This window comes from Cherax quadricarinatus, chromosome 51 (assembly GCF_038502225.1).
Source record: "Cherax quadricarinatus isolate ZL_2023a chromosome 51, ASM3850222v1, whole genome shotgun sequence".
NCBI lineage: Eukaryota > Metazoa > Arthropoda > Malacostraca > Decapoda > Parastacidae > Cherax > Cherax quadricarinatus.
The window spans coordinates 5,960,590-5,972,661 of record NC_091342.1 but is presented as its reverse complement, the minus strand read 5'-3'; the positions used below and the strand labels follow the sequence as shown (position 1 = coordinate 5,972,661).

At 41.8% G+C, this 12,072-nt stretch overlaps 1 protein-coding gene across 5 annotated transcripts in view; it reads right to left on the bottom strand.

The window, feature by feature from the left end:
- Nucleotides 1-339: 339 nt before the first annotated feature.
- Nucleotides 340-12,072, bottom strand: part of LOC128694723 (thymidine kinase, cytosolic) — an 83,149-nt gene continuing 71,416 nt past the window's right edge. For all 5 annotated transcript variants that reach the window (XM_070095724.1, XM_070095720.1, XM_070095723.1 and 2 more), the window contains exons 4-6: nucleotides 11,496-11,705; nucleotides 2,463-2,570; nucleotides 340-875 (exon numbers count right to left, since the gene is read on the bottom strand). In XM_070095724.1, coding sequence (XP_069951825.1) covers nucleotides 753-875; nucleotides 2,463-2,570; nucleotides 11,496-11,705 — 441 coding nt within the window. In that variant the 3' untranslated portion in view covers nucleotides 340-752. The remainder of the gene's footprint in view (nucleotides 876-2,462; nucleotides 2,571-11,495; nucleotides 11,706-12,072) is intronic.

The following is a 12,072-nucleotide window of genomic DNA, read 5'->3' as shown; positions in this document are numbered from 1 at the left end:
AAAATATTGCTATGAAAAACTATGGCTTAAAAATTGTTAGTTTTATTAATTTGTAGATTATAAATAAAATCTAAAAATTTTTTTATCTACCTAGTGTACCAAAATCTTTGAAGTCTGCAAATTACAGGTGTATTTTTGATGAACAGGCATTTGCTCAGAGTTTAACCCTTAAACTGGGCACTGAGGTTAGCCATGACATCTTTACTGTGAGCAAGTTTAATTTATCTTCTCATGGTTTTATACAATATGCAATCAAAAATATATTGATAAACATGTAAAAGAACAATTACATTATGTACTGCATTTTTTAATTGTATTAAGTTAAAAATCCACCAAACCTGTCTGGGCTGTAGAATGCTGAAAAGCTGAGGATAGTTATCAGCCAAGAAAAGAGATTAAATAGATGACTATAATAACACATACTTGATGCTTGAAGTGTGTTTTACATAGGTATAAAGAATTCACATTATTATAATCAAGGGGGAAACACTAAACCCGTAGGATTATACAGTGCCTGTGGAGGGGGGATGGAAGGTATTCAAGGAATTGAAAGAATTCGCAGCATACATAATTACATATACATTATAAATAAGGAGCCAAGATGTTTTTCCATTAATTTTTACACACATTATTTAACTTGAATTTGGTATCAATGTGATTACATTACTGTTACCCACATGGATGTATGGTATATATACTTCACACCCAGTTTAAAGGTTAAAAGGAATTTGATATATATATATAGCTGTGTATCATGCCATTTCAACATTACTATTTTCCTTGTTGGATAAATCTGCATCTCGCTGTGGTATGTGTGTGTTATCTAAGAGGCGTCGTTTGCACAAGCTGAGGGTATCGTTGGACTCCATGTTTTCCTGTGAAAGGAAGTATTGTTAAAATTATTTTATCTGTACAATAAATTAAGAAAGCAATGACCAACTGTCACTAAAAAAACTTATATGGTACTGTTTGATTTGCATATATCACAGTTTGATGCCATATTTGTCAAATGTCCTGTAACAGCTCAGTGTTTTATAAGTAGAGAGCACAGAGGAATTGGTTTAGATTTTTTCTTAAACTGGGCAGTGCAGTATCATGAAATAATTGCTAGGGTAAGAAAATTACACAAGCTTCTTGATTAACTTAAGGTATGATTAATAAATCAATCAATACAAAATATTTAACAAATTATCATTAAACTTGTCATTTTAAACAATTCAACTGAATTCTTCTCGACTTCAAATGCAAAACAATCAATAACAATACTATAACATTCTTGCCGTAAGTATTTGAACTGGTAAAAGTGCAAAGCTTTGCAGCTATTCTTGACCTTGAAAATTTCTGAAGTATAAATTTGTAATGAAGGAGAGGTTGTGTTCTATATTATTATAATAAAAATGAAGCACTAAACCATTGTGTTCTATAGATGCAGTCATTGCTAGAACCATTTATATTAATTTACAAAGGCTAGGTATTTTACTATAGCCCTTGTGGCTTAGCACTTCTTTTTGATTATAATAATAATAATAATAATTATAGGTATTTTACTGTAAACCTTTTCCAGGCCATTTAGCTTTATAAAGCTGTTTTAGCTTTATCTTTGAATTCTTCTGACATGTAAACAACTGTTGTGACTGCTATTTTTTGCCACTGAAATCACAGCATGAAGCTATTCACAAGTCAGAATTCAAAGAAAAAACTATAAAACAAGTTTTATAAAGTTGAATACGCACTTGGAAAAGCATTTGTGAATTAATTTTAAGAGTTCAAGCAATGACTGCATCTTTTGAGTACAGCCTCTCAGCTTTGAAATTAATGACTGGAAGTACTTTAAAAAACCCATATAATGAAGGATTGTAAAAGCTCCAAGAATCAAAATGTATGCAGCTTTGCTAATATGATTTATTGTGACATTTCTGGAGTGTTCCTTGCAGCAACTGATAAGAAAGTAGTCAAGGACGGTCAATCGGGAGTATACTCTGCCTTCACTCCCCAAATCTCTAGCAAAATTTTTAAATATAATTTAAATTTAGTTTTCATCTTACATCAGGCAGGAGCATATTTCACCCAGCAACAGAGCAGATGTTGATAATGTAAATTCAAGCAACAGAGCAGATGTTGATAATGTAAATTCAATGTTGCATATTTTCAAGTGGCAAACAAGTTTCAGGATTAACCCCCCCCCCCCCCCCAAAAAAAAAAAAAAAAAAACTATACGTATATATACTGTACAATTCAATTAATTAATGTATTAACTAAAGATATTTTAAGCAATGCTGATCTTGAATACATGCCACTGAAATTGTGAAATGGGATTTGGAGTTGGGCAAGTTAGAGAAGAACAATTTTAATTCTTGGGTAGCAGGAAAAACTGGATATGAAGACATCTTATCTATATGCATTATGACAGCTGATCATATACATACAAAGAATCTACAAAAGTATACACATTACACTTTTACCTGAATTGGTTTGAGTGGCTCAGCAGCTGAATGTTTCTGAGGAGTGACATCAGAGTAACATCTTCGACAGGTAGCAATGTATTTTTCACAACCTCCTATCACTTCAACCTGAAACATACAGAAACTTATATTTAATCATAATGAATCTTTAGTTATCCATAAGCAGAAATACCAAATAACAATGGTTGATAATGTTAATGCCAGCTGAAGAGGCCATATTTTACGGAATACTAGAGTACTGATACTTTTTGTTAAATAGTGGTTTAATATCTCTGTTCAAGCAGGTTAAGTTTTATTGCTATAATCAAAGATGCAGATTTAAGCCTGAGGTACAGTACACAAATGTCTAATGACATCTATTTGCTAGTTCACTGTATTTTCATAATATGCTATGCAATGTTTTAAAACTGGGAATTAGCTATTTTACTGAAAGATGTACTAAATAGAATACAGATAAGAGCCCTTGCTTTAATCACCATTCTGGATATTAATCCTTTAATAAAAATTAATTCTGCCAAGACTACTGTCCAGTTTTTTTTACATCCAGTAAATGGCAAGCTGCACTGCCACCACTTCCACTATAGAGGAAAATAAACTAGCAAACAAGTACAAGAGAAGATTGACTAAACATTGAGAGGTGCTATGATGCTGGTGAGGGGCTCTTGATCCAAGGAATTGAACATAGCCTCTTTTTCCTTAATTGCCTCCTATATCCCTCCCCCCTAGGCCCTTCAAGGGAGGTTCCTTGAGGCTGGTGAGGGGCTCTTGTCTAGGGAATTGGATCTGTTGCTCCAGTTCCCCAAATTGAGCCTGAGTGCCTTCCATCCCCCCCTCCCAGGTGGTGTATAATCCCTACAGGTTTAGCACTCCCCCATAATCTTCCCCCTAGGCACTGTATGACCTCCTATGGGTTGAGTGCCTCCCCATAGTCCCCCATGAATGTAATAATAATAATAATGCCACAAGGCCCACTGTTGAGATGATGCCAAGCTGCCCATAGTTGATAAGAGAGACAACTGCAATGGAGACTTTCATTTGTACATTTCATGTAACACTGAGATTTATGAAGTACACAGTATTATCATTATTATTATAATCAAAAAGAAGCGCTAAGCCACAAGGGCTATACAGCGCTGCAGGGTAGGGAAGGAAGCGAGGGTATTGGATGGCAGAAGGGAGGAGGGATGATCAGAAGGTTACAGAAAACAGCGGGGCAGGGGATAGTACGGGGGTAGAGGGTAGCAAGAGATTGAAGTAGAAAGGGCTGAAGGTATCAAAATTTGTGAAGCAAGTCGGTTGTTGTCAAAAAGTCAATGAGAGAGTCTGGATGAAAGGTGGGTCCATCAGCGAGAAGGGAAGGTAGAGAGAGAGCAGCAGAACGAAGACGACGACGGAGGTAAATTCTGCGTGCTCGTTGATAAAGTGGGCAGTCCAACAGAATGTGGCTGACTGATAATGGAACTTGGCAATTCTCAGAGAGGATCAGGGCGCCTCTCCACGAGATATCCATGAGTAAGACGAGTATGGCCAATGCGAAGACGGGAGAGAGTAGTCTCCCAACCTCGACACTGGTGATAAGAAGACGGCCAGTAACCTATACTCGGTTTAATAGATTGAAGTTTGTTGCCGAGCATAGTAGACCAACGTTGTTGCCAATGGGTGTGAAGCTGGGAAGATATTGCAGCAAAATAGTCCGTAAATGGAATACCTCTACATGAAACTGGTAGGTCATGTACTGCTGACCGCGCAGCAGTGTCTGCCTGTTCATTGCCCTGTACGTCAACATGACCAGGGACCCAACAAAAAACAATATCTTTATGCTTGGTAAAGATGCGGCGTAGCCAAAGTTGGATACAGAGGACTAAGGGGTGAGGTGTATCAAATTTCTGTATAGCCTGTAAAGCACTAAGGGAGTCTGAGACAACCACAAATGATGACACAGGCATAGATGCAATACGGATAAGTGCTGTAAGGATGGCATACAATTCAGCAGTAAAAATACTAGCCGAAGATAGTAAATGCCCTTGTACGACGCTGTCCGGAAACACTGCTGCAAATCCTACGCCGTCAGAAGACTTAGAGCCATCTGTGTACACAGCAATGGCATGAGAATGAGAGTGAAAGTGGTCAAGAAAAAGAGAGCGGGAAGCGACCGTAGACAGTTGGGCTTTCGAGCAAGGGAGAGAGAAAGAACAGACTCGAACAGCTGGAACTTCCCAGGGGGGTAGGGAAAAGTGAGATGCTACATGTACATAGAAAGGTGGTAATTGAAGAGAAGACAAGAGCGAATGAAGGCGAAGAGAGAAGGTACGGAGTAAACAGGAGCGGCGAACAAATAAAGAATGTCTACTAATATCAGTGACCATTCTATAAATGGAAGGATTGCGGAGATCATGAGAGCGTACATAGTAGCGAAGGCAATGGGCATCACGGCGATCGGATAAGGATGGAACGTCCCCTTCTGCATAGAGGCTCTCGACAAGGGAAGAGCGAACAGCACCAAGGCATAAACGTAATCCTTGGTGATGAATGGGGTTAAGGCTAGAGAGAGTAGCAGGAGATGCCGCTGAATAGATCTGGTCACCATAATCAAGTTTTGATAAGATAAGGGTGGAATGTAGGCGAAGGAGGGTTCGACGATTAGCTCCCCATGAAAGATGAGCAAAGGTTTTAAGAAGGTTTAGCCGGCTGTGACAAGTTGCCTTCAGAGAGGTAATGTGAGGTTTCCAGGATAACCTACGATCAAAGAGGAGGCCCAGAAACTTGACCGTATCACGTTCAGGGATACGGGAGGCATAGAGGTACAAAGGATGATCGGAGATGACAGAGCGTCTAGTGAAAGTAATTTGGTGGGTTTTAGTGCTGGAAAATTTAAACCCACGTGTGGTGGCCCAATTGGAAACACGGTCGACTGCATGCTGGAGAGAAACTGTAATAAGGTGACAGTCAGCGCCTGCACAGGCAATAGCTAAGTCATCAACATAGAGTGATGACCAAATATTTGATGGAAGACTAGAGGCCAAATCATTAATAGCAAGGAGAAAAAGTGTTGTGCTCAGAACACATCCCTGGGGGACACCTTCAGCTTGGATAAAGTCCGGGGAGAGCACATTATTAACCCGAACACGGAAATGCCTGTCAGTTAAAAAGTTCTTAAGGAAGGATGGTAGATTGCCTCGAAGGCCTAAGGAGTGGGCTTGGGCTAAAATATTATACCTCCAAGTTGTGTCATATGCCTTCTCAAGGTCAAAAAATATGGCAATAACTGAGTGGTTATTCGCAAAGGCATTACGAACATACGTATCCAAGCGTAGTAAGGGGTCTATGGTAGAATGTCCCTTACGAAAGCCATATTGACGAGTGGAGAGACTGTTGTGTCTCTAAATACCACACTAAACGTCTATTTACTAGGCGTTCCATCACTTTGCAAACTGCACTGGTAAGAGCAATGGGACGATAGTGGGAGGTTTCATGTCCTGTAGTGCCTGGTTTGCGGAAAGGGAGAACAATGACGGATTTCCACAGCTGTGGAAGAACTCCTTGTGACCAAATAAGATTGTAAAGGCATAATAGGACTGCAAGGGCTGACTGATGTAAATGTTGTAGCATACGAATATGAATGTCATCGGGCCCAGCTGCCGATGATCGGCAAGCTGAGAGTGTTGCCTCCAGTTCTTGAAGTGTAAAAGGCACATTATACTGTTCTTCTCTGAGAGAAGAAAAGTCCAAGGGTGCTAACTCTCTGGCAGACTTTGAGGAAAGAAATGAGGGGCATAGATGGAGTCCCTGAGAAATACGGACCAGATGATTGCCAATTTCATTGGCAACATCTAGTGGGTTTGCTATATCAACACCGGCAACCCGCAGAACAGGAGCCGGGTCAGGAGAATATTTACCACTCAGTTTTCGTACTTTTTTCCAGACTGCACTCATAGAGGAAGCAGAGGTGATGGTGGAGACATAATCTCGCCAGCAAGTGCGTTTAGCGTCACGGATGACACGGCGAGCGATCGCATACCTGCTTAAAATCAAGAAGTCTCTCTGTGGTTCTATTGTACCGGTACCTGCACCATGCAGCGCGTTTCAAACGTACTGCACGAGCACAAGCAGGAGACCACCAAGGTACGCATTTCTGAGAATGCCTGCCCGAAGTTTGGGGTATAGAATGAGAAGCTGCGGTTAAAACGGAGGACAAGAAGAGGTGTAAAAGCTCATCGATGGAGGACGAAGAAGGAACCTCTCTAAAAACAGTTAGGTGTGAGTAAAGGTTCCAATTTGCCTGATCAAATTGCCAGCGTGGGATGCGAAGAGGTGGTGAATATGAAGGGGAAGTAAGAATGATTGGGAAATGATCGTTGTCATGTAAGTCCGGAAGAACAGACCAAGTGAAGTCTAATGCGGCGGAGGAAGAGCAGACTGAGAGATCAATGTAAGAGAGAGTGTGAGTCCGAGGATCAAAATGGGTGCGAGTACCTGTATTTAAAACATGGAGGGGGTGGGTGGCAAGAAAAGCCTCTAACTGAATGCCACGGGAATCACAGTGAGACCCCCCCAGAGGAAATGGTGGGCATTAAAATCACCAAGTAACAGAATCGGTGGTGGTAATGACGAAACAAGAAAGGCAATATCCAGAATAGATAATGCCCGAGAAGGAGAAAGATATAAAGAACAGAGCGTATACCACCTATGCAAGTGGATACGGGCTGCTGTGTAATGCAGCGAAGTACGAACAAATAGCTGATGGTACGGAATATCAGTGCGTAGAAGAAGGGCACTTTCATTAAAGGTCCCATCAGGAAAAGGATCTGAAGAATACAATAAATTATAGCCTGAGATGGGAGAGATAACAGCAGAGTGTAATTGTGGTTCCTGTAAGCAAACACCAACAGGGGAAAACTGGGAGAGTAACATCTGAAGCTCACCCCGATTACCCGAGGCCTCGTATATTCCACTGTAAATAGGCCATGATTGGCAATGATAAAGATACCTGAAATCCGCAGGTAAGGGTTCCTACGGACTAGAGGGGTTAGAAAAGTCCACATGCGGAGGCAGTGGAAAACGTTCAAGCAGCGAAGGAACGGTGCGCTGTGAAGAAAGGAGTTGCGCAGATGGAGTAGAGGAGAGAGGAGCGGAGGGTGGATCAGTGTCCATTGATGGTTTGGTCTCTGCAATATATTCAGAGATTGCTTCAAGTGTTTCAGAATTCAGAGACGTCGTATGGGAGACAATATTGGAAATGGTAGGGGGAGGATGAGTAAAGATTGGAACTGTAATGGACTGTACCAAGGTAGGGGGGGGCGAAAGGGTGGAGGGAACTGGTAAGCGTGGAAGGAGACAGAAGAGGCAGAAACCTGGGAGGTGGCAGAAGAGGAAGAAACTTGGGAGGGAACAGGGGAGGAAGGTACAGTACGAGGAGGAGGGTGAACCTCTACACTTGTAACAGAGCCAGTGAGAGGGGGAGAACCAGGTACAGAGACAGGGAAGGGAAAATGAGGTGGAAGATGGGTAGGAGGTGTTAACGGACCTTTTTTTGACTTTTGAGAAGTACAGGGACGATTGGGAGGAGGTGTCATATGAGATCTCGTCGCTACTGAGGCTTGTGAGAGAGAACACGAAGAAGCAAGATCAGACTGAGACGTTGAAGTAGGGACGTCTGAGCCGAGGACAGCAAAAGAATTAGCTACAGGAGTGACTATCGGAGAGGTAACCACAGAGGTGGGTGCAGAAGATGGGATACCAGAAGTGGGGGGACGTTTTGAAACACGGGAATAAGAAACACGAGGTAGTCTCCCTTGGAGGCGGAGATGAGAAACTGCCATGGCATAAGGGGGACCTTCTGCCTCTTTGAGGTAACGGATTTCCCGCTCGTTTAAGTAGACTTGACAACGGCGAGAGTACGAAGGGTGAGCCTCATGACAATTAAGGCAAGAGGGAGGTCGATTGCAAGACGTATTAGAATGGTCATCGGCACCACAGACTGGGCATTCGGCGATAGATCTGCAATATTTCGCTGGATGGCCAAATCGCCAGCAATTTCTACACTGTTGTGGTGTAGGGATCACCTTTCGAACTTGTAACCGATGTCCTGCTACATAAACTGAGGATGGGAGTTCACGGCTGTCAAAAGTTAAACGAGCCACATTGCTAGGGTATCGTCTCCGCCCGCGGGCAGGAAGAACGTAAGTGTCTACCTTGAGGATTGGGAGATCTTGGAGTTCCAGCTGTTCAAGAATGTCAGTGCCACATGTCTGGAAATTTTGTTGAACTATGGTATGGGGCAGAATGACGGTACCACTACAAGAATTGAGGGAATGATGCTTTTCAATAGTTACAGGAACAGTATCGATATGGGAAAGACGAGAAAGCTCATGAGCCTGGGCAGCATTCTGTACAGTGACGATGCGCGTACCGCTCTTAAGAGCATGAAAAGAAATATCTTTACCAACATGGCGTAGGAGTGCCTTGCCAATACTGTGGTCAGAAAGATAGGCAGTAGAGGAAGTCGGTCGTAAAGTGAAGAATTTAGTCCATTGTGCGTCTGAAACTGAGCGTGGAAAGGTAGTGAAGGACGTGTCGATCTTTTCTGAGAAGAACGAGAAGGTGGAGAAGTATCATCAGCAGGTAATTGTCGTTGTCGTTTAGGCGTGGGACCAGAGTTGGTCCGACGTGGAATGGGCCGGCGATTCGAAAATTGCTGCACCGTAGAGGGAGAGGCCGGAAGCATAGTCAGAGGAGAGCGAAGGTCAGATAAATCGAAGGAGTCAGTCGAGGCCTCAGTACTTGAAGCGGGTGAGGAAACAGCACAGGCAAGAGGTACAGAGGCATGAGGAGTGTCCGAAGAGTGGTCCAAAGACGAGGCGGGGTCAGAACGGGGTGCGGTATCAAGAAGGGGCCCGGGGGTAGCAGGTTCATGGACTAGGGTTGCCATGGTTAGGTTACTTCTTTCTTTTTGTTTTTAAGAAAAAAAAAAAGAAAGAAGAAAATAAAAATAAAAAAAAGAATAAAAAAAGGGGGGACCGGGGAGGGATAGTTCCTAGGAGGAATGAAAGGGCCAGAAATCTCCCTCCGCGCCCAAGAGGACCTCAGCACCGCAAGTAGCGCAGATGCAGCATGGAACCTGTGCCATACCTTACCCATCATGCCAGTAAACCGGCAATCCGGGATAGCAACCTCACATCTGCCGAGCTACCTCGGTGGACAAAAGAGAGGGCGGCCGGAAATCCGCCACAAAGCATACCTCCTTCGGCCACCACCCCCGGAATCCGAAAGGTGGCTTCCAGAGATACACCCGTCGCCCGAGACACCCAAAGCCACCCTCCGGGATACTGGAGAGGGATCAGGACATCCCCAGGCAATCCAGATTCCACGGCAAACTACGCCACCGCCAAGAACCTCAACAGAATGGTATGGACCCCGGTACCCTTTCCCCTACCTAGGAACTAGCGTGCCTGTGGAGAAAAAAAAAAAAAAAAAAAAAAAAAAAAAAAAGGCCAAACCGGAAGGGCAAAAGGGAGGGGTGGGGAGGAGGAGGAGGAAAGGAAAAACGGGAGGATGGGATAGGGGAGGGGAGAATGGGGGGTAATTAGGTTCGGTCTGAGGAAGTAGACCGACAGGTCTAATTCCTCAGACCAAGAGCCTCTTCACCATGCCAAGGAGCCCCCCTTGAAGAGGAAGTACACAGTAGACATGAGATACAGTGGCTTGAACACAGTGAGTGACATAACTTGTTCAGGTGTAAGCAATGCTACCCGAGTGCACAAGGTGCACTGCAGCAGGCTTAATGGCCCATGTTCCATTTATTATGTTTAACTCTTTAAACTGTGGCATACCCAGAAATAAATTTCCCTATGCAAGGCAAAATTTTTAGGAAAAAAAAAAATTACAATGTGAAAGAACATTTTTCTAAGTAGAATGGAAAAAATCAGTTGATACCTTACAATTTTATGGCATGTTGAAATTGGTGACAGACAAAAATTACTCATCAGCAACAGCAGCATAAATGAATCAGTGGTACATATATTTTACAATTTACTGATGCCAAATTATGATTGTCTTTCAACTTTCTGGTTGTTTTCAATGTCTAACACCATGCACACGAGTTTCTTGTATTACATGTGCTTCAAAGTTTTACTAATTGAAACACAGGAAAATGCATAACCTGACATTGCCCCACTTGGAATATATAATATAATCTTATATTACAATTGTTTCAAGATGCAACACTCAAAACATGGAAACAAGTCACAAAGTATTTTATTTTTTTTTTACCAAGAGGCCCTATTATATTAAATAAAAAAGCACTAAACAGCAACAAGGCTTATTTTGAGTATTGTGAGTTGCTTCCCCCAGACTTATGATGGCTTGGATTCCTCAAAGTAAGGCATTAACAGCTGAAAGTTGAAAGATAATACAAAGTTGTCTTCCTTGAGGACAAGACAGGCCCGTACCTTAAGAGTACTGAATGTTTCTCCTAAGATAAATTTTTTTTGTTTTGTTTACTACCACTCTTAGCAATCTGTTGGTTAGAAATTTAAATACTAATTTCCCTTCCTTCCCTGTTGTATCTACTGACTTCATTGTATAGTTTATCACTCCATAGTTGCATTTGCAAAATCTGAAAAAAAGTCATGTGTACATACAATGACTACTAGCTGTGACAGGCAAGATCTTCCTCTAAAACTGTTGTTTTGGGTTGTAATTTGAAGCTTGTTATAACAGTAGTAATTTTCCTTATTAGCACTATCAAAAGTTTTTGGTGATATTTGTGCCAAAAACCTGTATTTTGGGGCAATTACTCCACTGCCTCCTTTATGGAGTAGAGCTGTTTTTTTTTAGGGTGCCATTTCACATGTTTATACATTTTCTCCAAAGTACAATGAATCCCCTTGCCAGTGATATGGTATATTTTTCATGTATATTAAGGCATTCAAAAAGTCAGGCCCCAGCACAGTCAGATGCATGAAAAAATCACCACCTTCAGTATGGAAAGAAATGGGATTTTTGAAAGTAATGTGACTAACAGTAACCACTTACTGCAGTTTCTGATGATGTGCGCTTGGTGTATGAAGCTTCCTCATAACATATCATACACACTGCAGTTAGCTTAACTACAGACTCTGCTAGAGGAACCAAATGCAGAATATTGCCAAACTGTAATCTCTGATAAGTTCCATCCAGTGCAGCCACGATCACAATCTTCCCACAGTTAGCCATCTCTTCTGCAAATTCTACTGTGTCTGGAAACTGGGGAAGAAAATAAAAGATTCAAAGTACAGTAATGTTACAAAAAAGGAGTAAAGTACAATCAAATTAACTACTTTCTTTGACATCACTAAAACTGTGTGGTGATAACTACATCCTTTATGAATGAATTTTTTTTTTTAATAGCTTATATTTTTACCTTTGATATACTGTACTTTTGACAAGTTTGTTTTTCTATTCCTTGGCTGACCCTGCGCCAGGTTTGTCTGGTCAACCAAGCTGTTGCTGCTTCTTGAAGATTCACTTTTTCCAGTGTTTATATCCTCTAGTAAGAGGTTAAACTGTCTGTGCCTATGGCTGCTGATACAGTACAATATTCTCTTATTGTGCTCATGGTGCCCCTGCTTTA